Below are 27064 nucleotides of genomic sequence, written 5' to 3'. Positions count from 1 at the left end.
ACCGTATTTCCACATGTATAAGATGCACCCTTTTCTGAAAAATTTGGGGTCTACAAACTAGGTGCATCTTATACAGTGGTTGTAGATTCTTTAACTTGCATTTCCCACTTTTTCGTGCTTGTTTTTACACTCATTATTGTAGGGGGGTTTTTTTACTTGCATTTCCTGCTTTCCCACGCTTGTCTTTTTTTCAAATTTTGGGCCCCAAAATTAAGGTGCATCTTATAAATGGGAGCGTCTTATACATGGGGAATACGGTATATCAGTTTCAGGTGTACTCCCCAGTGATTTAGACATTATATATCTTACTAAGTGATCATCTGGATAAATCTCCCACCCATCTGACACCATCCATAGTTATTACAACATTATTGACTATATTCCCTACACTGTACTTTCATCCCCATGACTGTTCTGTAACTACCAATTTGTACTTAATAGCTTCACCTTTTCACTCATCCCCCCAACCTGCTTCCCATCTGGCAACCATCAAAACATTGTCTGTATCTAAGAATCTATTTCTTTTCTGCTTTAAACTGTGTTTCTTGTTTCTTTTCTTTCTTTCTTTCTTTTTTGTGGTCACAGAGACAGAGAGACAGAGAAAGGGACAGATGGGGACAGACAAACAGGAAGGGAGAGAGATGAGAAGCCTCAGTTTTTTGTTGTGGCTCTTGAGTCTCAAGATTGCTTTTTCATATATGCCCTGACTGGGGGGGCTACAGCAGAGCAAGTGACCCCTTGCTCAAGCCAGTGACCTTGGGCTCAAACCAATGACTTTGGGGTCATGTCTGTGATCTCATGCTTAAGCCAGTGACCCCATGCTCAAACTGGTGAGCCCATGCTAAAACCGGTGACCTCGGGATTTCAAATCTGGGTCCTGTGCATCCCAGTCCGATGCTCCATCCACTGCACTACCACCTGGTCAGGCTAAACTGTGAGTTTCTTAAGGCAAAAACATATCTCATTTTACTTCATTTGCTCATTTATTCAACTTAACAAATATATTTTATTGCTTCATATTCATTTTGAAATATCCCCTAATTTTTGTGAGCAGAATATTTATTGAACACCTATTTTGTTCTCAATATTCTCAGTTGTGGAGGCTATAACATTGAAAAAGGGGGTTGCGCCTCCTTCCTGGAGCTTTCTCTAGTGCAGGAGACAGACCTTACACACTAGTTATGCAAGTAATCATATTATCACAGCTGCATTGTGTACTAGACAGGAAAATGTAGTGAGTGTTAACAAAATATAATATGGAGAAGGAGATTTAATTCACCGTGGAAGTTAGAAAAGGCTATACTCCCACGAATACACAGCCCCAGCTAATGTTCCCTCAGCTCTTAGTTGCTTCAAGGGAGACAGAAATATCATTCTATTTACAAAGATTTTTGAGTATGTATCAAAGAGATATTTTAAAAAGTAATAAAGTGATTTCTGGCCTTGGGGAGTTTATAATCCAATGGGAGAGGAAATCCCAAATTTGATTCAGATGCCGCAAACATTTATTGAGTGCCTGCTCTGTGCCAGGCGCCTGTTAGGAGCAATCATGTTAAGTGTTTGACTCAGCCTCACAAGAGCCTGCAAGCTGGTTTTATGAGTCACCCTTAGAAATGGGATTCAGTTCTTGGGCTTCTTTTTTTCTCCCCTACAGTGTTGAATTGCATGATCCTTGGCAGCCCAAAGGTTCTTAAGAGAAAATTACGTTCCAAAGATTGAAAATTTTCAGCCTATCACTGGCTGTTAAAAGTGCAGGTTTCCAAGACACATTATTCTTGGTGCCCTTGGGATTTTGCTGCCTTCCTAGATTTTATGAAACGGCGACCATTGGAATTGGGCTAGTGGTTCCTCTTTTGAGTCTGAATTCTTGGGTTTTCTTTCTATTGCAAAGATAGCCCCCAAGAGATAGGAAACTGAAAAAGAAGGAATCTCATTTAGTGAAACAGACTTTCAAACTCTACACACACTGTTATCTGATAATAACCTTTGGAGCTTTTACCTTATTTTATTGAAGTGGAAAGGTAATAAACTTAATTGATGAAAAATTGCCAATATCAATGCTGTCCTTGAAGAGACCAGCTGAGCACTTTGTTCCGGGGAACTTCAGAGTGTGTTTATAGGTCCTAGAGACGTCGACTTTTTACTGCCCAAAGTGCCAAGTCATCCAGATATGTAGAGGCGTGAGATACATTGGCTCCGTGTCGACCGGAGCAGGACTCCCCCAATTTTTTTTAACTCAGTACAGCTGCACTTTATAACAGTCCCCCCACAGCCAGAGAGGTTGCAGAACTCTGATAATTACTGGGAAAGAAATAACACAATATTCTTTGATGAGAAGATTACTTTGAGAATTTGATTGTATAATGAAGATGTTGCTTTGAAAGGTACTTTCTATTGTTCTGAATCTGAGACTCGCTAGCAAAAAAAAAAAAGTGTCACTTGTTTTGACAGGCTACTTAGAAAAATTCTCTGTTTATTAAATTAACTGCAGCATTTTAACTGTCAAACTATGAAAGAATGTTCTGTAGTTTAAAAAACAGAATAGAGCTTCAGGGGAAATTTTTTGGCACACTCTTGTTGCTGTTGGTATTGAAAAAAAATATACAGACTGAATGTGAAATTAGCTTTTTATGCGGTGGCAGGCAGAGTGACTCACAATGCCCATGCTGTTTCACAGGTGCAGACCTTGCTGGCATTTGGGGGCAAGTGCCATAAAACAATGACAGTTTGATGATGCTGTTGTTGTAGCTTGCAGACAGGGCCATCAAACCTAAAATGAGTTCTCGGAGCTTATTGTTTTGATTTTGCTTTTTGTTTACAAGCCTAAAAACATGCGGTTGCCCTACAGCAGGGGTCCCCAAACTATGGCCCGCAGGCCACATGCGGCCCCCTTAGCCCATTTATCCGGCCCCCGCCGCACTTCTGGAAGGGTACCTTTTTCGTTGGTGGTCAGTGAGAGGAGCATAGTTCCCATTGAAATATTGGTCAGTTTGTTGATTTAAATTTACTTGTTCTTTATTTTAAATATTGTATTTGTTCCTGTTTTTTGTTTTTTTTTACTTTAAAATAAGATATGTGCAGTGTGCATAGGAATTTGTTCATAGTTTTTTTTATAGTCCGGCCCTCCAACGGTCTGAGGAACAGTGAACTGGCCCCCTGTGTAAAAAGTTTGGGGACCCCTGCCCTACAGCAAATATATACAATGAAGACCATCACCAGTAAGAATGTACAGCCTGGCTAACTTTGAGCAGATAACTCTGCATAAGGGCCATGATGTGGAGGGACCAGATCAGCAGCACCTTACGAACTTGAGGTCAGCTGTATAAAAAAAAGAAGCTTCAAGAGGACAGAGGAGCCTCTTGCTGTACAAGCCTCCCAAACTTCCTCTTCCAAGTAAAGTGAGCTAGAATACTCCACTCTTAAGAATGGTCTATGAGGAAAGAGCCTGAACGTGGCAGAGAGATGAAACAGGTGCCGTTTCCCAAATCTCGTTCTGGGTAGGTCTGCATTTCTGCTATTCCTTAGAAGCCTAGAAGCTTAAGTAGTTCAGAAAGAGGTTAAACCAGTTAGACCTGAGCAGGAGAAATGTGAGTATTTGACATATTTATTATTATATATGAAATATATTATAGCAGATGTTTATTTTTTACACATCTATCACAAGAGAATTGTTGGCAGGTTCTGCAGTCTTTCAAGAGTGTCAGAAATTCAGAAACTTGAGTTCATTTATTTCATGTGATAAATTAATATTTTCTAGCATTTGTTATGGGGCCTCAGGTGGAAAGGAAACAACTTAAGATGAGAAGAAAAAAATATGGGGTGGGGGCTGTGTGCGTGGGAGGGAGTGCTGGCTGTCCCACACGCTTGCTCTAGAAGGCACTTGAGGGGCTATTGTCTCCTAATTAGCAGTGTTTTCATAGAAACTTTATTTGTCCAAGCTGTTTCTAAGGGTGTGAAATTTGAAATCCTGATAATTACATGGAAATTGGCTTCCTCAGTGGAACCCAGATTAGTAAGCCTAAACTCAGTGGTCCTGGGGGTTTTGATTTTTGTTGGGATATGCCAAAAGTGTGTTCAGAGTTGTGAAGTCCGTTCTCAAATGCAAATCAGAGAAAAGCAAAGCGTGCCTCAAGGAGCCTAATCTTAATGAAATAAGAAATTCACCGTGAGTCTCTCCCTTCATAGCATGATAAACTTTGCTGTTGTTTTTCCTGGAAAGATTGCTGTGCTCTAGTGAAAGCTTGTAGAATTTACCAGAAGAAATGATTGCATTAAGTGGGCCTTTTTGGGGGTTGGCTTTGCCTTTCCCCTCATCCCTCAAGTTTACCTGCCCAAGAAACCAGCACTTGTATTGCTGGCCAGGAAGGTTCAGATTTGGGAAAGGGGAAGATTGGTATAGCTGCTCATTTATAGTTTAAGGTTCATTATAAGATTACCTCCAGATTTGAATTACTTTTTATGGTTAAAGTTAATCTGTTCATTGTAGAAATTTTTGAAACTGGAAAAAGCTAAAGAAGGTATGATACCTGCAATCCCACCTTCCAGAAATAAGTATTAACACTTTGGTGTTTATTTCTCTGGTTATATATCAATTCCTAACTTGTTACACTTAATAATATATTATGGTATTCTTCCTTAACCTTAAATATTCTTTAGAGATGGGATTTTGAATGGGTGCATACTAATATAGCCTCTGGATGTTCTTTAATACAGTGGTCCCCAACCTTTTTAGGGCCACGGACCGGTTTAATGTCAGAAAATATTTTCACAGACCAGCCTTTAGGGTGGGACAGATAAATGCACAAAATAAAATTATGCGACCAGTGTAAAAACTGTGGTATTTTTAAATATAATTGTCGAACTTACAAGACAAGCGTCAAGAGTGAATCTTAGACGAATGTAACAGAGGGAATCTGGTCATTTTTTAAAAATAAAACATTGTTCAGACTTAAATATAAATAAAACGGAAATAAGGTAAGTTATTTATTCTTTCTCTGCGGACCGGTACCAAATGGCCCACGGACCAGTACTGGCCTGCGGCCCGGGGGTTGGGGACCACTGACTTAATGCATTCAGTTTGTCATTGTTGGATGTTTAGGTTCATTCTCAAGCCCTTTCTTCTTTTATTTTGCTTTAGTTACTTCTTTTTTTATTTTTGAATTACAGTTTGCATTCAACATTTTTTATGTCGGTTTCAGGTGTATAGCAAAGGAGTTGGACAATCGTATACTTTACAAGCACCCACCCCCAATATTTCCAGTCCCCGCCGGCACCACATACAGTTATTATGATATTGCTGACTGTATTCCCTAGACTTGACTTTATCAAGCAAGCCCTTTCTTCTTAACAGCAGCAAAAATAGTATTTTATGTTCTTCCTCTGGAACAAGTAATGAACTCCTAGCCTGGCAGGGGGAACAGGGGTGTGGGGAGGGGCAGAACGGTGCCGGGAAAGTTCCAGCAGGAACAGTAAGCTGTTTCACACCGAAGGGGGTCGGCCGTCCCTCCGTGAACCTTGGATCTGATTTTACGGCCACTCGGGGCACCATTGAAGAGTTTGAAAGGGCAGTGTGCTGTGGCCAGCTTTGCAGCAGGCGGGTTTCTCTGCTGTCTGTGGAGAGCAGGTAGAGGGGCTGAAACTAAGGATGGAACGCCTGATAATGAGTTTTATGAGGTAAAAATTAATTATATTTTGAGAATTTAATGACAACATATAAAATATATGCATTTGACCCAAAAGTCTGCTAAATAAAGTAAAAGAAATGCTGAGCATTAAGGAATGAAGAGCCCTAGATTCCAGTCTTACCAATTTACCAATAAATCACCCAACAACTCCAGACTATAAATCGCTTACACTGCAAAATGAGTTTAATAATACCTACTTACCCTCTCCCAGTTTCACAAGGGGATTGTAATTATCACAGCCAACATTTACTGAGCTCACATGTGCTAGGCACTGTGTTCAACAATTGTTTAATTCAGTTCTTTCAACAGAACTATTTGGTAGTTATTAATATTATCCCCGTTTTATGGATCAGGAAACAGTTTGAGGTTCAGGCCCTTGCCTGTGTGATCCCATGGGTGCTGGACTCAGAATTTGGTCCAGGTCTGTCTGACTCCAGAGTCTGTGTTCTTTACTGTGTTCTATCACCTGTCCTGGGCCAAAAATGATTCCAAATGGCCTCCTGGCTTTCTTCTATGAACACTGGGAAAGATATATGTCATGGAAATCTGATTTCAAAATAATTGATACAGACAAATCTTATCTCGTACAATTATCATCATATAGACCGGATTGGAGTACGAGAATAGCATCTACTGTGGGAAAATATTCACATCAACCTGCTAGCCAGAATTACAAAATTAAAAATTAATAATTAATAAATGAATCTAGTGACCTCGCCTCTTTGAATCTCAATATAACTGTAAACTGAGTAGTCCTTGTTATCTGCAATTTACAAATGAAGAAATTGAGCTTGGAGCCCTGGCCGGCTGGCTCAGCGGTAGAGCGTCGGCCTGGTGTGCGGGGGACCCGGGTTCGATTCCCGGCCAGGGCACACAGTAGAAGCGCCCATCTGCTTCTCCACCCCCCCCCTCCTTCCTCTCTGTCTCTCTCTTCCCCTCCCGCAGCCGAGGCTCCATTGGAGTAAAGATGGCCCGGGCGCTGGAGATGGCTCCTTGGCCTCTGCCCCAGGCGCTAGAGTGGCTCTGGTCGCGGCAGAGTGATGCCCCAGAGGGGCAGAGCATCGCCCCCTGGTGGGCAGAGAGTCGCCCCTGGTGGGCGTGCCAGGTGGATCCTGGTCAGGCGCATGCGGGAGTCTGGCTGACTGTCTCTCCCCGTTTCCAGCTTCAGAAAAAAAAAATACAAAAAAAAAAAAAGAAAAAAAGAAAAAAAGAAATTGAGCTTGGTAGATGTCAAGTACCTTCCTTAAAATCACTCAAAAGTAAAAATGGCTGAACCAGGAACTGAGCCAAGGTCCACTTATTCTGAATTCAATTTCATTTTTTTTTCCTATCTAATATTCCTTCCTCTCTACTAGTTTACCTCTACTTTATCCTCTCTGCTGGATTTGCTCAACAGTGAAATTCAAAGAGATATGGCTGATACATCTTTCACTGATTAATTAAGAATTAATTTTTACAAGAAGAAAAAGTAGCCCTGGCCGGTTAGCTCAGAGGTAGAGCGTCAGCCTGGCGTGCGGGAGTCCCGGGTTCAATTCCTGGCCAGGGCACACAGAAGAAGCGCCCATCTGCTTCTCTACCCCTCCCCCTCTCCTTCCTCTCTGTCTCTCTCTTCCCCTCCCACAGCCAAGGTTCCACTGGAGCAAAGTTGGCCCGGGCGCTGAGGATGGCTCTGTGGCCTCTGCCTCAGGAGCTAGAATGGCTCTGGTTGCAGCAGAGCGACGCCCTAGATGGGCAGAGCATCGCCCCCTGGTGGGCATGCCGGGTGGATCCCAGTTGAGCGCATGCGGAAGTCTGTCAGACTGCCTCCCCGTTTTCAGCTTCAGAAAAATATTTAAAAAAATAAAAAAGAAAAAAAATAATAATGCATCCTCATGAGCACCTACCTCCTCAAAAGAGTTTGCATTTCCACCTGATACTTATTTACATATATGTGCCTCATACATAAAGGCAGGGAGCTATACTATCTGATTCCATTCAAAAAATTTTTTCCCAACTTGCTGCTTAGGTGTTTTAAAGGAAAATATTTATGGTTGCACCTTTTAAATGGCTTAATGTTAAAAGTCCAGCATGGCCTCTTAGTAAGTACTTTTGCTGGAAGGATGTTGGAAATAGTTTCTAAATATGAGAAATCTCAAACCACATGGTCCTAAACACACGTAGTGCTGGGAAGCCCTAAATTATGAACTCTTTCCTGATGTCCTGATGGGGGCGACTTTAGTTTTCACAAAAATTCATAAACCATTTGCCCTTTACTGCAGCTATAAAGTGTATTCATTTCTAACTTCACAAAGATGGAAAGAAGCCCTGTGTACACAGGCATTGCTATCAGAACTAAAAAATGCCTAATTGTGTCTGAGAAACTGAAAGTGTTCTTTTCTGGGTGAAAATAAGGTGAAGGGGTGGTGACAGGGCAGGGAGGTGAGCGGACAGAGCTGAGCAGGGCACTTGACCTGTCACGTCACCAAGCTTCCTCTAACACGGAGGATCTAACTCTTAAGAAGCAAGGTTCCCGGGAGGTGACGGAAAGAAACACAATTTGCTGGTTTGTTAGACAAGTGCATGGGAGACAACACCAAACTTCCGGGCTGGGGGAGTGGAAGAAGGTGAGTGCTCAAAAAGATCCTAGGAGTGTTGGAAAATGCTCCACGTTTGCAAAATGGCTTGTAAGCAGAAGAATCAGGTTGGTTGAAGTGGAATGCTGCAATACAATAAAACATTCTCAACCCCAGAAAAATATTAATACCATGAGGCATTTCCTTTATTTTTAAGCTTGACTGTGGCATACATAGATACTTATAATGCTGACTTTTCTGGAATTTTCCCCGTACACCGGGGAATAGGTCTGCTAGGCAGCAGGTCTAGCAGAACTGGGTTACCTGCTTTCTCACCTGCATGTTTCACTACTGGCCACGTCAGTGTGCTGCTTGGTGGCTGGATGAATCCCTCATTTTATCCACGTTCCAATAACTGAGGATCTCTCTCTCTCTTTCTGACCTTGATAAATTCCTTGATAAAACTGTATTTACCAGCAGCCTCCAATATCACCTGAGCCCTCCCATCCTTTAATATATAAACTGCCTCTCCATCTGTCCCCATTTATTATCTTGTCTGTAACTAGACATTGCTGCCGGAACACATCCCCTGCAGAAAGTAGGCCTTTCCACAGCAGGATCCCACAAATCCACATCAATGTGGCACCACGCAGATTTGTAAAGAAGCAGGGATGCCTGATATCTCTCCCTGTGACATCTGGAGAAGGACAGTGAAGACCGGGTACATTCACGGCTGCCACTCAGCAGCCAGAGAGTCAATTCAGTTCCCCAGCCTCGTAGTTACTCTGTGAAGGTGCCTGGGAGATCCCTCCTCCTGCTCGGGCACAGTGTTCCCTTGATTCTTGAAAGCCAAATTGCTTTCGGTACTTGGGACCCTTTCATTACTGTTTGAACAGGCTGGGAGCTGATTTACAGAATCTCTTCTCCATTTTTTCCCCCTGTCACCCCTGTAAAGACCAAAGCACGGAAGATGCTTAATGCCACTGTTTGCCAGGAGAAACCTGCTTTTAAAATGAGACTTTGTTCAGTGATTGCGGTGGGGAAGGCTCAGTTTTAGATTTATTGGGTGATCTTTGAAGGCACAGGTGAGATCAAGAGGAGAACCTTTGTCTGCGGTCAGGAGTAGGGAGGTGAGTCTTCTCTGAGACGCTAGATGGCACAGCAGCTCTGAGCTGGTGTCCTCGGGAGAGGCGGGGCCTGCTCTGTCACTGCAGCCATGAACGTGAAGTTCTACTTGGGCTGGGAGAGGGCCTCTCATTTTGATTCATTTCGGTGGCTCAGGTTGGGCCCACTGGCTTTTGCTCCACCTGGCCTCTTCCCTGGGACTTCTGTCAACTTTCAATTCGAATGACATGTTGAGACCTCGGATAACAGTGACTTTGCTAGTAGCAGACCTCTCCTGAATGCTTTTGTTGCTTTGCTAACTGTGAATACACTCAGTTTTTTTTTAAGTCAGTCTCTTCTCACCTTGCAGTGCTGACTTCTCTCACCTCATTAAAAATTTGCTGTAAACAGGACCAGAAAGTTCATGGCTACCTGGGTGGATTGCCGAATGACAGTGGCCTGCCCTGGGATTACCTGACTGCTTTAGACTTCAGGATTGTTGGGGTTTTTTTTTTCTTTCTCTCTTTTTTTCTCTTCATTTTGAATGTTATTTAGGACTCTGAAACTAAACTGTTTTTAAGCTTTGTTCCATTCTGTTTCAAATGGCTACCGTAGCGTTCTCCACGGCATCCTGGGAGCCCCGTGGAGGTCTATTTCTCCGGAGTGGTCATTATCGATGCACAAGCCCCAGGGTGTAGCGTAAGCTGCCCTGAGGGCCTCTGGACAGGTGTGGTGGTCACGTCGCCCTGAAGGTGATGGGGGCCCATTTCCGGGCAGGCTTTGCTCTACGGGAATGCCAGGGGGAGCAGGCACGCTGACACTTCCCTCTCCCCCACCCCCACACCCTCATTTCTCCTACCAGTTGTCACATGAAGGAGGATTTCCCAGGAATGGAGCCCTTCTGGGCAGTTCCCTCCTGGAAAGCCTGCCCCTCTTCGTACCCCTCAGAATCTGGCAGGAGTGCCCAGGATTCACACGCTCTGTTCTGCCTCTCTCCCAGGCTCCTTGCTAATCATTCGTCTCCGGGAGCAAGACTCGAGTATTAGCCTGGCCATAAACCCCTGACACTGCCCACTGCTCCGTGTGGGGCAGAGGAGGGGAGTCTGGCCACCCACTGACCCAAATGAACAGTCTTGGGATGAACCCCTCTGACCCTCTCTGTCCTCTTCGCAGCAACGCCGTCTTCCTCCTGTGGTGGTTTTCCTCTCTGAGTGTTGCGCTGTGGCTGCTTCCAGTTGTTTCTCAGATATTTTATTCCTATCTGCTTTCTGTCATCTAGGAATTGCTAAAATTCTCTGATCAGCGGATAGTCCTGTTTTGCAGCGTGTGGTGGCAGTGGTGCTTGTGTGTTTTCTGCGTTGTTTTGGATTTTCAGATGTCTTTCCCATCAGATCTTGGTCATGGCAGACAAAAGCCTGGCCAGAAAAGGGCCCGGTGCAGTGGGTGACTTTGGTGATCGCCTCCGTCCACACTCCCACTGATACTGACTGAGTCTGAGTAACTTCAGTTGGTCAAAGATGGTACTTTCTTCCCCACCGGTGGATGAATAAATTTAGAATCTTTTAGAAAATATGTATATCTTTTCCATCATTTAACAGGATTTGCAGTAAGAGGTGAGGGCCAACATTTTCATCCTGTCTTTCGAGGCCCCCCTTAATTATTTGCCATGACAAAAGTGAGCTGTGTCATGGCCACCTTGTCTTACTTGACCTTGAATAGGAAGGATAACAAAGCATAAGTCCTGTTCTTCTCAGGCCACAAAGCAAGAACTGGTTTGTGGCATGGCTGCTATATATCCTTTGGGCAGACCCTGAACTCAGCAAGACGTGTGAAAACTAGAGTATTCATTCATCTGATAAACTATATTGAAATCCACCCTGATAATTATTCACCCTATGTTTGTGCTATATTTTCAATGTGTCAACGCTTCGTGTATATTAACTCATTTGATCTTTACAACAATCCTATTTATTATTTCCTTTTTATAGATGCAGAAACAAGGCAATAGACTGACCAGGCACGTAGGAAGTTCATAAGTTAGATCTCAAATCCAGTTTCTGCTTCCAGTGCAGTCCCCTTTGCAAGATGCTGCTTCCCTGAGGGGTGCAGTTGTAGGGTTATGACTATTTAAGCAAGTAACCTTCTTCACAGTATATTGTAATTACCATGGTAGTAGGACCATGAGCCATGGAAGAATAAAGGTTGCAGAACCAGTTATACCTGGCAGAGATGACATGTGAGCTGGGTTCAACACAGAAAAGGCATCCTAGGCACAAAGAGGAGGAGCATGTGAAAAGTGTTGGAGACAAGAAAGGGCACAGCACGGTTAAGGGATGGAGAGATGTCTGGTGTGGGCAGAGCAGGGATCAGACACGAGGGAAGGTAGGAAGAGAGGGAAGATAGAAAGAAAGGTCTGCAAAAGTACATTGAAATCTGCACTGAAAGAGCCTTTGTGGTGACGAGGGGGCACCCTGGACAGACTGGACTTGTGGCACTTGTGGGTTATCGGGAAGAGATGGCCGGAAGCTCTTGGACTCGGGAAAGAGGTCTGTTTGGAGATAAGGCTTTAGGTCTCAGCATTACATAGATGAAAGTTGGGGAGTTTTCCCCGGAGGGAAAGCTGAACAAAATGAGAACAGAGCTGAAGGCAAAATGTTGGGGCACAGCACAATTTAGAAGGTGAACAAAAGGACAATAGACCAAAAAAGACATTGGGAAGAAATATTTAGAAAAGCAGGAAGAGACAGCCAGGAGGGTGGGAGCATGGGGAGAAGAGAGCAGCTGTCAGTGCTCAGTGCTGCTCAGCCGTGGGAAGTTGACTGGGTTTCACAAACGGCTCGAATGTTGCCATCCCTGCCTCTCTTCTCCGGCAGCTGTGGTGCAGGCCCTCGGCCTGCCTCAGTGACTCAGAAGGCTGCCTTGAACCAGCTATATTAAAATTTTAATATGCTGCATGAGGATCTTATGGAGTTCTTTCTCATATGTTTTCACTCTTGGACAATATACAATCATTTTTAATATGATATGATGTGTAGGTTCTAAAAACAGTATTTTTTTTTAATCTGCAAGAGTTGATCAATATAAAAAAAGCCTTAAAAAAGGAATCAATTAAATCTGAAAAAAAGAGAACCGATCAATATGGATTTTCTATTGGTATTATGTAAAAACACTCTTCCTAAACTCACAGAGATTTGCTCCAGAAATTCCAAATTTGAATGTTAAGATTTTATAGCTAAGTTCTAACCCTTTCTTCTCCCACTTGAGTTTTTCTACCTTCTCTATAACAGTCCATCGCATGGAGGTGAGAATGCGACAGGGGAGTCTTGTCTCCAGCCAGGCTTCTAGGAGGGCCCATACTATCTGCTGCCGATGTCAAGCAGCAAGAACAGCAGGGTGGCTTCTTGTGCTGAAGAGCCATAATCCTATTACGCTGACCTTGAGGCTTTCTTTCACCTTAGGGGCCTCTATTGTGGTAGATGGACTGAGGTGACTCAATTGACATGTAAATCCCCAAGGATCCACATTTCAAAATCCCATGTCTAAGTCAAGTAGTAGATTAGACCCCTTGCTAAGAAGGCCAGGCTCCTTCAGAGCCCTGCGGCCATAGCTTTTCCTCTGGTGCATTTTGGGTCCCATACTTGAGTTCCACCATTAAGTACTAGATTGATGCACAGTGGTGTGATCCTTGTCAGGAGTTGAGCCTGGCTGGCATCTCCCTGGGTCATGGATTTAGTGCCTGCCTTTGCATAGTCACAATTAGGAAATATATCCTCCATTGATACGATTAGAGAGGGACACCATGTTCTTTTGTTCACATTAAAACTGTCCTTGAGCCCTGGCAGGTTGGCTCAGCGGTAGAGCGTCGGCCTGGCGTGCGGGGGACCCGGGTTCGATTCCCAGCCAGGGCACATAGGAGAAGCGCCCATTTGCTTCTCCACCCCCACCCCCTCCTTCCTCTCTGTCTCTCTCTTCCCCTCCAGCAGCCAAGGCTCCATTGGAGCAAAGATGGCCCGGGCGCTGGGAATGGCTCCTTGGCCTCTGCCCCAGGCGCTAGAGTGGCTCTGGTTGCGGCAGAGCGATGCCCCGGAGGGGCAGAGCATCGCCCCCTGGTGGGCAGAGCATCGCCTCTGGTGGGCGTGCCGGGTGGATCCCGATCGGGCGCATGCGGGAGTCTGTCTGACTGTCTCTCCCCGTTTCCAGCTTCAGAAAAATACAAAAAAATACAAAAAAAACAAAAACAAAACTGTCCTTGAGAAAGTGCTGTACAAGGTGTGCAAAGAGTTTGCTTTCTCCTATCAGCCCACTTGATCTGTCATCTCCCCATATCATAAATGGCTGTGAAAGTATTTAATCCAATTAACTATTTTACAATACTTATGGTTCAGTTTGGATTGCTCAGAGTATTTATCTATAATTGACTACATTTCAGATGTAATTTGCTGGCCCAAATGTTGTACTTTGTCCCTTTAACTTCTTACACAAAGGTTTGCATTTTGAATATCATTCCGCTGGGCATTTTTTTCCACTTACATAAATAAATACGCAGGTCTTCACATTTATTGCTGTCTTTAGTTCTCACATCTCTCCCAGAAAGGCTTGCCCCCAGTTTCCAGGTGAGGTGAAGCTCCTATGTCACATGGCTGGTGATGGGTTGCACTCAGGTTAACACTGTATCTTCAGACTTGAAATCCAGCGCTCCATTCAATACACCAATTTATTTGGCCCCAAATTTATTTGACCATAAAACACTTTTTAAAAATATAATATACTTATAGGTGGAACACCATCAGTAGCTCACTAAGGTTTAAATAATATATGGTAACATTGAATAATATCATAATTATTGAAATTTTAGGACAAAATGCATAAAATAGACTGATGATTATGTAATAGATAACATATATGATTAGCAGTTAGCTGAGAGCAAATGCTGCCTCTCCATTAATGTGGAGATTGACTTCCTAGCACTTTCAGAATTAATAATGAATTTGCTTTAAAATTTCAATAACATATTAGTCAGGGTTTCTTATATTGCAGAGATCAACAGAAAATCTAAATTCCCGACCAATCATATGTTCTCATTGATCTATAATTAAACACTATTAGTGATTCCAGAATAATTATAGACATGAAAGATGGTGTCTCTATCCTCCCATGCCAAAATGCCCATAACATCCACATACTCTATCCTTAAAAGCAGACGATGGGATAGTAGATTTATAATAAACTATAGGGAAAGAAGATAACTAGTATACCAATTAACACTTCATAGAACAGCTGTCGTCCATGAAGCAGTTTGGGAAGTGTGGCATACATACCTCCCTTCTTCCCCTTTCTTTCTAATACCAGACACTAACTACTATGTTCCTTCTTCTCATCTCATGCCTTTACCCCCTCAGGGATAGGCAAGAAAGTATTGAGTCTCTATACTTCCTCTATTCAAGTTCTATGGTGAGCTTATTACATAACCTGAAACATATGACAGAAGCATTATTATTCTGTTAGGCTAAGATACCACACAGGATCCCAAGGAATTTGGATCAGTCATCCAGCTGATGAAATCAACTGTTTCTAGTTGTGTTAAAAGACAAGTTTTGTTGTTACTGATTAAGATGGTAATGTAAAGCAATTTTTTAGAGCAATCATCTATAGCAGTGGTCACCAACCCCTGGGCCGCAGACCGGTACCGGTTCGTGGGCCATTTGGTACCAGTCCACAGAGAAAGAATAAATAACTTACATTATTTTCATTTTATTTATATTTAAGTCTAAACGATGTTTTATTTTTTTTAAATGACCAGATTCCCTCTGTTAGATTCGTCTAAGACTCACTCTTGACGTTTGCCTCATAAGTTCGACAATTATATTTAAAAATACCACAGTTTTTACGCCGGTCGCATAATTTTATTTTGTGCATTTATCCATCCCACCCTAAAGGCCGGTCCGTGAAAATATTTTCTGACATTAAACCGGTCCGTGGCCCCAAAAAGGTTGGGGACCACTGATCTATAGAGTGAAACATAGATTAGCCAACCAGATCGTGAGCAGAGCTGCTCTTCCCTCTGAGACAGAAAGGGACTTTGTGTACTTTCTTCCTTTAGAACACATTCATCTCAAAAATTCCTTTATTATAATGGCATAATCTCGTCCTCTGCCCATATCTTTTTTATTTTCCCATTGATTTGAAAGAGAGAGGAGAGAGAGGGGGGGGAAGGGAGGAGGGGGAGATGAGAGAGGGAGAAGCATTAACTTGTTGTTCCACTTAGTTGTACACTCACTGGTTGCTTCTCGCATGTGCCCTGACTGGGGATTGAACCCACGACTTCAGTGCACCAGGATGACGCTCTATCCATAGAACAATCTGGCCAAAAACTGCCAATATCTTTTTATAGAAACTACTCATAAGAAATCTGTGGTTACGTTGCTGACCCTTGAATATATTTCCATGTTTTAAGCTCTGGTGATGGCATTTTTTCATTATTTCCTTGTTACTTTTTTCTCTGTAGACCCGGCCAGAGGACTATGGATGACTTGGAAATTATCTATGATGAGCTCCTTCACATTAAAGCCTTATCCCATCTTTCTACCACTGTAAGTTGTCTCTTATGAGCATGGCCAGGGGGATTTTAAGTTAAACACACTGTTAAGACTAGAGGAATGTGTTATGGAATTGGGGGCAAGAATGTCTGAATTCTACCTCATAAATTATCCCTAGTCTTTCTCAGGAAGTGCTAAGTACGTTATACCCAAGAACAATCACTGTAATGGGGCCAAGCACTGTCACGTCATTCGGAGTTGCCCACATCCCCTAAACCCCAAAGCAGTGTGATGAAAGTAGGATTGGAGCCTATGCTTCATCCTTCCAAATCTGAACTTTGAAACCTGCACACTGAGACAAGAGAGCCAGGCCTTAAGAGGAGCTCTGAGAGCCCTCCATGAATTATAGAGCCAGAGGGAGGAAGGAGAGGAGTCAAGGTGACCTGTCTTGGCCCAAGGGGCCAGTTTTACCCAGGTGTGCTGCCCTACTGAGAAAGGAAGCTGAAGGTTCAAGAGAGCATGACTTCAGATACGGTAGGGCACAATGACAGTACCCAGTAGCAAAAAATGGCCAGTGACTGAATCTGACTCTAAACTTTTATGTGAGTGAGTATTTAGAAAAGCAGTGGACAGAAATGTGTCCTCTGAATAAGGACAGTAATACCTCCTCCAATAGAGAGAACAGGATTTCCAGGTAGAACACATCTCCTATATGCTCATATTGCGATAATAATAATAAAATGATGTTTCAGTGTTCACAGATTATACCACAGCCCCTCAGCAACATCTGTGTTCCTAATTTGCCTTTCGTTCCCAGCTTGCTAAGTGAAGTGATATGATGCTATCACATGGTAGCAGTGTTTGTGGTCCCTGCTCCGGGGGTAGGGTTCGGGTCTCTGAAGAAAGCAGTGAAGCGTTTGTCACAGCCCCAAGCAGAACAGCTCCAACCCTTCCCCCTGCAACCCAGCAGAGCTGCCTTCACTTTCCTCCCCCGCACTGCTGGGGGTCCAGAAGCTTGCCCGTCCCCATGGAGTAACCAGGGGTATGGTGGAGCCCCGCCTCCCCTCCCACCACCACTGCCCTGTCATCCTCACTTCCTCCATGGGGGAAGGGAGGAGGTCTAGTGCCTGGGAGCCACAGCTGGGGAGCCACTGCAAATGTAAGCACCCTGGGCTCCCACTGCAGAGGAAGGTGAGGGAAGAGCCCTCCCCCGACCTCAGCTCCAGGCCCCAGCATGCCCCTCTTCTGGCTTCCCCAGTCCTGATGGAATTGATAGGACTGTGGATAGTCTCATCTTCTCCCACAAATCACAGGTACCAGGCACTGTGGGAAATGCTCAAGTGCCTTGGTTCTTAGCAAGATAGAGCCATAATTTGGAATTCAAATTTTTTCTTAGCTAGCTTGGAATAGAATTCTGCTTACTTATTTAGGCTGAATTATTCAACTCCAAGACATTGAATTTCCCAACATGTTTGCAGAAATACGTTATGTGGGATGCAGGAAGAGTCTCTAATAGTGAGAGAGTTGTAGGATATTATAGATGCTCTCACCTCCTCACCCGAGACAGAAGCGGGCAGTGAAATCAGCTCGCGCATACACGTGAAACTGCATTTTAAAGTCTTTAGGGCACTTTTCTTGTATAAATCAGCTTACAAAATAGCTTTTGTAAAAGCTCCAAGAATCTAGTGGCAAATCTAGTGAAAGTGGTTGTAGACGACAGTAGCAGCAAGTGGAGTGGAAGACAGCTGTGTGAGGAAAGGGTACAGTTAGTACCGTTCAGAAAGGGAACATGGCCCTTTACCCCCAAATCTGGCCCATCCACATTCTTTCTCTTTTTTTCTAGGTGAAACGGGAGTTAGCCGGTGTTCTCATTTTTGAGTCTCATGCCAAAGGAGGCACTGTGTGTAAGTAAAAGCCGGACCTGGCGCCTGGCTGGTCCCCTTGCGGGTATATGCCATGGGAACCTGCCTGCAAATGCTCCCCTTTCTTGGGCCCAGGGCAGACTTGGCAGGACATCGTGGCGTCCCTCTCTTTTTCGGGACCAGTGGTCACTCCTGCACGTGTCCGTTACTCTGCAGCGCAGTTGTTTTCCGGGACCCGCGTGGGAGCAGTTGCCAGCCCGAGTCTCTGCTCACTCCCTACTGACTGGGTCAAAGCAGTGTTTAAAGAGGGTGGGATGAAGTTGCTGCTCTTCAGGCAGGACCTTTTCACAGTGACCTCGCTTTAGTTGGTGGTTTTAGAGAAACTGATCCTCTCCTTGAGATTGCTAATTAGAATGATTTTCTTTTTCTTCTCTTATTTCCACTATCAGCTCCAAAGAATTTCTTTGACCCAAATACTTATACAGTACTAATATTTAGGATCTCTCCAGAATCCAGATTGCAATTTAATTCTGAGATTATACTTTGAAGCAAGAAATTGACATTTGATATCAATAAATGTGAACAGAAGTATTCAGGCTGGCTTTCCCCACTAATGTGCAAAGTCCTTGAAAAGCAGGGTTAGTGGTCTACTCAGGTCAGGAAATGTCACCTCTTATTTCTCTTGGGGAATTATACACATTAGTATATTAGGGTTATCTGAAGTTCGCAATAAAGAAAAATGTTCACTCCATTTATACTCATACCTCTTAAACCTAGTGAAACACAGAACACTTGTTTAATGGACACCAGTTAATGTTCCAAGAGACTTTTTTTTTTTTTGTATTTTTCTGAAGTTGGAAACTGGGAGGCAGTCAGACAGACTCCCGCATGCGCCCGACCGGGATCCACCTGGAATGCCCACCAGGGGGCGATGCTCTGCCCATCTTGGGGCATCTCTCTGCCGCAATCAGAGCCATTCTAGTGCCTGAGGCAGAGGCCACAGAGCCATCCTCAGCGCCCGGGCAAACTGCTCCAATGGAGCCTTGGCTGCGGGAGGGGAAGAGAGAGACAGAGAGGAAGGAGAGGGGGATGGGTGGAGAAGCAGATGGGCGCTTCTCCTGTGTGCCCTGGCCGGGAATTGAACCCGGGACTCCTGCACGCCAGGCCAATGCTCTACCACTGAGCCAACTGGCCAGGGACCAAAGAGACTTTTTTTTGAAAAATCTTGCTATTTTTTCAGACTGAGTTGTGTTAGTCAAATAAGCAGGGAACACGAATTGTAAAAGCAAAAATAGCTATAAAAATTGTATTTCAAAATGTTTTTCAGTCATCAAACGTGGTATCTCTAGCATTGATATTTATTTTAGTAAGAATGTCCTTTCTTGAAATTTCAAGGGTTTGTTTTAGTATTTTTATTTTTATGATCACTGGTGATTTACAACTTCTCTTTTATTCTTTTCATTCAAACTTACTGGTTGCTTTCATTTTATTATGAAATACTTAAATATTTCAAACAAAACAGATTATTACAAGCACCTTCTTTATCTTTATTCAACCCTAAGATGCGATGTTTTATCATGTTTTCTAAAGAATAAAATTATACATATAGTTACAGGCCCCTTGTTTCCTTTTTTATCTTAGTCTTCTCTTTCTCTCCCCAAGGTGATACCTATTCTGTATGTAGTGCTTATCATTCCAACCCATTTAAAAAATATATGTGTAGTTTTATATCCATAAACAATAAGTAGTATTCAAACTTCACATTACTAGTCAGATCAGTTTTTTTTTGTTTTTTTGTTTTTTGTTTTTTTTTTCTTTCTGAAGCTGGAAACGGGGAGAGACAGTCAGACAGACTCCCGCATGCGCCTGTCCTGGATCCACCCGGCACACCCACCAGGGGCGACGCTCTGCCCACCAGGGGGCGATGCTCTGCCCCTCTGGGGCATCGCTCTGCCGCGACGAGAGCCACTCTAGTGCCTGGGGCAGAGGCCAAGGAGCCATCTCCAGCGCCCGGGCCATCTTTGCTCCAATGGAGCCTTGGCTGCGGGAGAGGAAGAGAGAGACAGAGAGGAAGGAGGGGGTGGGGGTGGATAAGCAGATGGGCGCTTCTCCTATGTGCCCTGGCCGGGAATCAAACCTGGGTCCCCCGCACGCCAGGCCGACGCTCTACCGCTGAGCCAACTGGCCAGGGCTAGTCAGATCAGTTTTATAACTGATTTTCTATAGCATAATAAGTATTAATGAATTGTGAGTGAGAGGGTATTGCTTGATGAAATGGATTGCTGTTGAATTGATATCTAGTCAGAATGGCTCTTCCAGGGCATAGCAGGTAGAGTGGGATTTCTTTTCCTTATATCAATATGTTCCAGAGAAAAGGAAATAATACTTCACCTGAATAAGTTAGTATTTGCCGGTAAATTTTTTTCCTTCTGGAATCAATATGTAATTCTGGGAACATAAAAGTGATGATTTGATAAGCTGTCATTTATACTGATGTGCTTCTATTCTTGTCATAAATCTTTTCATCTTTTTGTATCTAGTGTTTAACCAGGGGGAAGAAGGTACCTCCTGGTACATTATTCTAAAAGGATCAGTGAATGTAGTCATTTATGGCAAGGTATGTATATCTTTTCCTTTTTGAATATTTATTACACTCTGTTTACTAGTGTGGCTCTAAGTATTAACAATGTAGTGCTACAATTAAGCTTGCAACAACATCTTTACTTGATGTAGAAAAGTCATTATAGCATCTCTAATCATAAATTATCTAACTTATTATATTCAGACTAGTATTGACTTTCTTGGGCTCCTCTCCTTATAGATTATAATGTGTACATTTAAGTTGTTCTGAAGCCCATATTACTCAATGAAAGAAAAATGAAACATTATAATTTAATTATATAACTCCATTTTGGCATCCCTGGGGACAGCCTGTTTATATATACAACATGTTAGGGGTCGGGGGTCTTGTGGCGTGAGGTGGGCGGGTGTTGGCTGTTTCAGGGATCATCTGCATCTTAATGTTTGCCCTCCTCAGGGTGTGGTCTGTACCCTGCATGAAGGAGATGATTTTGGCAAGTTGGCACTAGTGAATGATGCCCCAAGAGCTGCCTCTATCGTCTTGCGAGAAGATAATTGCCATTTCTTAAGAGTAGACAAAGAGGATTTCAACCGGATTCTGAGGGTAAGTCCAAGACGAAAGGTGGCAGAGGAGCATCCCGTTTTTCCTTTTGCCAGAAAAGAAAACATTTGATTGTTGTGTTAATTGAGCAGTACTGTGATTAATGAATATGCTAGGAACAAAGAGCCTTGGTCACAAGCCTGGGATGTTCAGTGTGCTGGTGTGCATTCTGGGGTCCAGAGGGGACAGTCCAGGAAAGCTGCAAATGTGGCATGCGATGCTAACAGCTCTGCACACGCCCGAACTGGTCCATGAGAATTGAAGACATAGGGGGACTCCTTGGCACATGTTAGAGTGAGACATTTCTCTTCGCAGTCCTAGGCTCCCACTTTTGTGTTCTTCCTCACTCATGTTTTTCTCTATCCTAAACCTTTCTGGTCTGTACTTCCAATCTCTTCCCAAATCTGAACCTTTCTGTAACATCACACAGTCTCGTGATTTATTGAGTGATTACATTTTAGTGAGAATTAATGTGAATCATGATTACTCTAACCATTTTTATTTCAAGTGCTTTATGTCAAATTGATTTACACTAAAGGAATTTCAAACTTTAGCAAGTAAGTGAAGAATAATTGGGATGGTAGAGGGAGCCGGGAAATTGCATTTAAAGTTGGCTCTGCAGATGGGCCTAATCTAAACTTGTTAAGGTATTTGGGAGAGTGGGTGATTTTTAGAAGAGATGGTCCCTGTCCTTTCTCCACCATGCAGTCCCTGGTCCCTCAGGAGGAACAATCCAGCCTTGGTTGGTAGAGACTTGATTGTGGACTGCTGGGAATAATGACAGTGTCCCATCACCCCTGGCCTCTCAGGTGGGCCATACCCCATCCCTCCCGAGCTTGATTTCATCCACAGACACTATTCCCTCTAGGATCACTTTGCTCTGTTCCCTTCCCTGCTGGTTCACAGAGCAATTCTCTTCTCTGCCTCTCCCACCCTTAACATCTTTGTCCATCCTACCTGAAAGTCCAAAATGCAGTTGCTGTGCTTTCTGGTACACTTGACATTATTTCATGATGATTACAATGTCATTCTCCAGTCCTTATGTATGGACACCTATCACAACACAGCCTTAAACATTTGTCTTTGGTGGCAAAAATTTCCAAAGTTTGTCTTAGGAATGCATTCTCTTAATGCAAAGAATTCAATAAAAACCTATAGCATTGAATAATATAGAAAAAAATACTACATGGAATTTGACTTGGTTCTTACCTAATTTATTTTATTTTATTTATTTATATATATATTTTTGTATTTTTCTGAAGTTGGAAACGGGGAGGCAGTCAGACAGACTCCTGTATGCGCCCGACCGGGATCCACCTGGCACACCCACCAGGGGGTGATGCTCTGCCCATCTGGGGCATTGCTCTGTTGCAACCAGAGCCATTCTAGCTCCTGAGGCAGAGGCCACAGAGCCATCCTCAGTGCCCGGGCCAACTTTGCTCCAATGGAGCCTTGGCTGCAGGAGGGGAAGAGAGAGACAGAGAGGAGAGAGAGGGGGAGGGGTGGAGAAGCAGATGGGCACTTCTCCTGTGTGCCCTGGCTGGGAATTGAACCCGGGACTCCTGCATGCCAGGCCGACGCTCTACCACTGAGCCAACCGGCCAGGGCTCTAATCTCTTTTAAAATGGGGCCAAAGGATGAGAAAAGGCACGTTAAAATTTTCAATAAATTATTTTAAATGACATTGAAATTTAGAGGTAAACTTTACCTTTATTTACATTTACCAAAAAAAATTATTTGAAAGAAGCACATTAGGACCATTATCATTGATATGATTTACATAATTATTTAAAATAACTTAAAGATGTTTCAACACATTTCAAACCGCTTTTGTAAAAAAAAAATAAAGTCTTTTGATTAGAAAAAGTACCACTTGTAAGAAAACTAAATAAATACCCTTAGAAGAAAATCATAATGAAAGAACTTTGTTGAAGCTGAGTGCTATTTTTATAAAGAATACATGCTTTGCTCCCTTATCTTCCCTCTATACCGCCCTCTCCCAAGGGTTTCTCAGAGCACAACCACACCCCTCTCTACTACTGTGCTGATTTTCTGAATCTGGGTAAAAGCGGAGCTTTAAAACCACACGTTTTAAACCTCATCTAATCCTCTCTCTGACCATTCCAGCCCTTGACTTTGAAAATGACTTAATTTGTAGACACAACAATTAGCATCACAAGCACCAAATGAGTTTCTGAAGCATTTGAAATTTTTTTTCATTGTCTGAGAAAATGACAGCATCTGTATGTGGTGTAATTTGTATTTGCAGGACGTTGAGGCGAATACAGTCAGACTTAAGGAACATGACCAAGACGTCTTGGTGCTGGAGAAGGTCCCAGCAGGGAACAGGGCCTCTAATCAAGGAAATTCACAGCCTCAGCAAAAGTAGGTTTGCATCCAACACTGAAATTGCGAGACTATGATTAACCTTTTCACATGGTATCATCATTTCTACAATAGCATGTTCTCCTTTTTTATGGAAGATGGCCGTGTGTGTGACTTTTTTCTCTCCATTGACTAATCATACATTTTGTGGAGTATAATGTATCCGTTTCTGGCACTATGTTTAGCTTGGTGTTGCCTACGGTAATTCGGGTATTTCCCCCTACTCTGAAAATGCTCTTTGGATACAGTGTTCAACTGTAATAGCTTTGGAAAAGGTAGAATGCAGGCAGCTCAAGGGACACAGAGGCCCCTAGGTCAGTGATTTTCAACCGGTGTGCCACACGAATTTTTAAAACATGCACTAGATTGTTTTCCCTTAGATTGTCAAATAAAAAATGACAACAGACCTTAGATTGTCACATATAAAATAAGTATAGCCAACACAAAAATAGCCATCTGGTGTGAATAAATCAGAATTAAACTCTTTTTTTGGTCTGATCGGCAAAAAGTATATTTTTTGGTGGGCCACAGAATCTTTAGTAATTAGTTTATGTGCCATGAGATGAAAAAGATTGAAAATCGCTGCCCTGGGTGATGAGAACCCTTGGTATTTGAATTTCATATGGAGGACTTCTCAAGAAGTGTTTGCATCTTGATATCAGAATGAGCATCTTTTACAGAGTTCAAATATACGACAGTCTGTAGACTGCAGCCTGAAAGCATCCATTTGGCCTCATCCATGCTTATTCCTGCCGATGCCAGAGGGGCACTTGCTTCTCAGGTCCCTGTTTAACTTGGGCCTTTACAGCATATGTGTGTTCCACTCCATCTTTTACAGCAGCTTCCTACTTGAGACTTTTTCATCAAAGGTACTAACATTTGAATGGTCATACATAAGAATTAGGAAATGTAGCTCCAAGATATTGTAGCAAGTCACGGAATCTTGTTTTTAAAATAAAGATTTATTTTCAATATTAGGATAATAAAAACACCAATTCCGTAGCTAAAGAAATATCACCAAATAAATGTTGAAAAGACTGCGTCCCAGGAGCTTTTCTTTGTTTGCCATGTAAAGAGGGTGTTTCCTTTGATCAAGACACTCTCTAAGTGACAGAAGACAGTTGGACTTTGGGTGATGGGAACGCAGCATAATCAGATGTCAAAATAACCTAGAGATGTTTTCTCTGAATATATGTACCCTGATTTATCAATGTCACCCCATTAAAATTAATTTTTTTAAAAAGACACTCTCTATACCTAATGAATTTTTATCATTTATACTAAAAGCCTAAGGCTCAGACATTTTCATCTGGATGAACTGACATATTTCCAAGGAAGGGGGGAAGAAATATAATATTACTGAATAGCCATAGTATATTTTGCATATTTTATGTAATCCCTTATTACAACCCCTTTCAACAGATGGGAAGATTTAGGCCTAGAGAAGCACTTTACTTGCCCAAGACTATGAAGCTTATAATTGCACAGAGCTGGGATTCAAGTCCAGCTGGCTCAGCTTCCATGCCTTTCCTCCTATGGCCTCACAGATTGCTATAGCCAAACACATTATTATATAAACACTGTGGCCTCAACACTGATAAGCATGGCAAACCAATGCATTTCAAAAGAACTGCATAAAATGGACTATATAAAAAGTATCCTTTCACTTACAAACCTATAAAATGACCATCCAGAATTCCTAATTTAAAAAAAATTTTGCCTGACCGGGCAGTGGCACAGTAGATGGAGCGTCGAACTGGGATGCAGAGGACTGAAGTTTGAGACCCCCGAGGTCACTAGCTTGAGCGCAGGCTCATCTGGTTTGAGCAAGGCTCACCAGCTTGGACCCAAGGTCGCTGGCTTCAGCAAGGGATCACTCGGTCTGCTGAAGGCCCGCGGTCAAGGCACATACGAGAAAGCAATTAATGAACAACTAAGGTGTTGCAACAAAAAACTAATGATTGATGCTTCTCATCTCTCTCCGTTCCTGTCTGTCTATCCCTATCTATCCCTCTCTGTGACTCTCTCTCTGTCATTGTAAAAAAAAAAATATTTTTTTTTCACTACTCTCCATTCTTAAAACTGTTCTTGCTCAAATGTTTTTTAACAGTTGTTCTTTCAGCTCACAGAGGATAATCAGAATTAAGATATTTTTTATGTGAAGGTTGGGGTCTATCCCCAATGATTTTCTTTAGTGCTCTTATATATAACCAGGCCGTTTTAGGGTGAAAATCTGCATTCTTTAATAATACTTTGACTTGGGGTGGTGAACAACACAGTACAATGTAGAGATGATATATTATATAGAATTGTACACCTGAAACCTATACAATTTTATTAATCACTGTCATCCCAAAAAGTCAATGAAAAAGAAAAACAAACAACTAAATAATAATACTGCTTCAGATAGCTCAGGAAAATTTTGCAACCTGAAAAGGGAAGCCTTGAAAATGCTCCTTAACCTTGAAACAGTCGACCAAGACGTCCCTGGAGGTCCCCTTCCTTCAGAACCTCTTCATTTTGATGTTCATGGCAGGAGGATCAAAAGCATTTGCTTGTTACAACATCTCCCATTCAGAGTGCCTTCCAAATATAGATTTTTTAAAAAATGAAATCAAGCTAAAGGGAACAGAAAAGGAGAAGCTCTGTATATTAAACTCATTTTAGGCCTGGATCTGATTTCTGTTATATCTCCTTATTTGTGATCTCTAGACCAATCCAAATTTCTTACATAATTCAAAAACCTGTGCATGTTCTCAGCACACCATTTAAAAATATCGATGAGTACAAGCTAATGCACCATGCAAAGTCAGTTTCCTGAAGAATAAAAAGCTTCTCTCTCAAGGGGCTGTTTTCCATTTGAGCTCTCCCCAGCCAGGCCAGAGTTTAAAATGGCAGGCTGTGCAATAATTATGGCCCAGTATTCTAAATAATGTTGATAATATGACAACAATCATGTCTATGGGTGGACTTAAAATTTAGAAACTTTTTTTTTTTTTTTTCTGAAGCTGGAAACAGGGAGAGACAGTCAGACAGACTCCCGCATGCGCCCGACCAGGATCCACCCGGCACGCCCACCAGGGGCGTCGCTCTGCCCACCAGGGGGCCGATGCTCTGCCCATCCTGGGCGTCGCCATGTTGCGACCAGAGCCACTCTAGCGCCTGGGGCAGAGGCCACAGAGCCATCCCCAGCGCCCGGGCCATCTTTGCTCCAATGGAGCCTAGGCTGCGGGAGGGGAAGAGAGAGACAGAGAGGAAAGTGCGGCGGAGGGGTGGAGAAGCAAATGGGCGCTTCTCCTGTGTGCCCTGGCCGGGAATCGAACCCGGGTCCTCCGCACTCTAGGCCGACGCTCTACCGCTGAGCCAACCGGCCAGGGCTAGAAACATTTTGAGCTTCTAGTTCCTCAGAAATTGTCTCTTTTTTTTAGCTCAAAGAGGATCACTGTTTGGTGCTGATAATAATGCTTTTTTTTTTTCTGATTCACTTTTCCTCTAAGAAATTCAGAATAGTTTCAAACCTGCCTGACTCTGCTCAGGCCACTCAGCTATGAGTGTGATAGTAAAATGTCAATTGCTAGACAGTATTTCTCATGATGGATGCACTTTATGAAACCCTCAAAATTTTACCATTTTGGTTATCTTCTGCTCTGTGGTTGTGTGATTTTAGTAAAAAAGAAAGCACTTCAAATGACTCTTCCTGTTTTAGTTACTGTGTTGCTGCTCTTCCTGAGACTATCAGCCACCTTCTTGTTCAACTCCG

General features: G+C 43.0%; 1 protein-coding gene and 1 non-coding gene across 20 annotated transcripts in view; one reads left to right on the top strand and one right to left on the bottom strand.

The window, feature by feature from the left end:
- Positions 1–27064, top strand: part of RAPGEF4 (Rap guanine nucleotide exchange factor 4) — a 328733-nt gene that overhangs the window by 236535 nt on the left and 65134 nt on the right. For all 19 annotated transcript variants that reach the window (XM_066280130.1, XM_066280129.1, XM_066280128.1 and 16 more), the window contains 5 exons: positions 15846–15930; positions 17720–17780; positions 20279–20355; positions 20776–20922; positions 23189–23304. In XM_066280130.1, the coding sequence (XP_066136227.1) occupies positions 15846–15930; positions 17720–17780; positions 20279–20355; positions 20776–20922; positions 23189–23304 (486 nt within the window). The remainder of the gene's footprint in view (positions 1–15845; positions 15931–17719; positions 17781–20278; positions 20356–20775; positions 20923–23188; positions 23305–27064) is intronic.
- Positions 26607–26682, bottom strand: TRNAS-AGA (transfer RNA serine (anticodon AGA)). Its single transcript has one exon. It is a non-coding gene; the product is annotated as a tRNA-Ser (tRNA).

The sequence above is a fragment of the Saccopteryx bilineata genome, chromosome 5, assembly GCF_036850765.1.
Source record: "Saccopteryx bilineata isolate mSacBil1 chromosome 5, mSacBil1_pri_phased_curated, whole genome shotgun sequence".
Taxonomy (NCBI): Eukaryota; Metazoa; Chordata; class Mammalia; order Chiroptera; family Emballonuridae; genus Saccopteryx; species Saccopteryx bilineata.
Note: the sequence above shows the minus strand (reverse complement) of the source record. Positions and strands in the feature narration are given on the sequence as shown.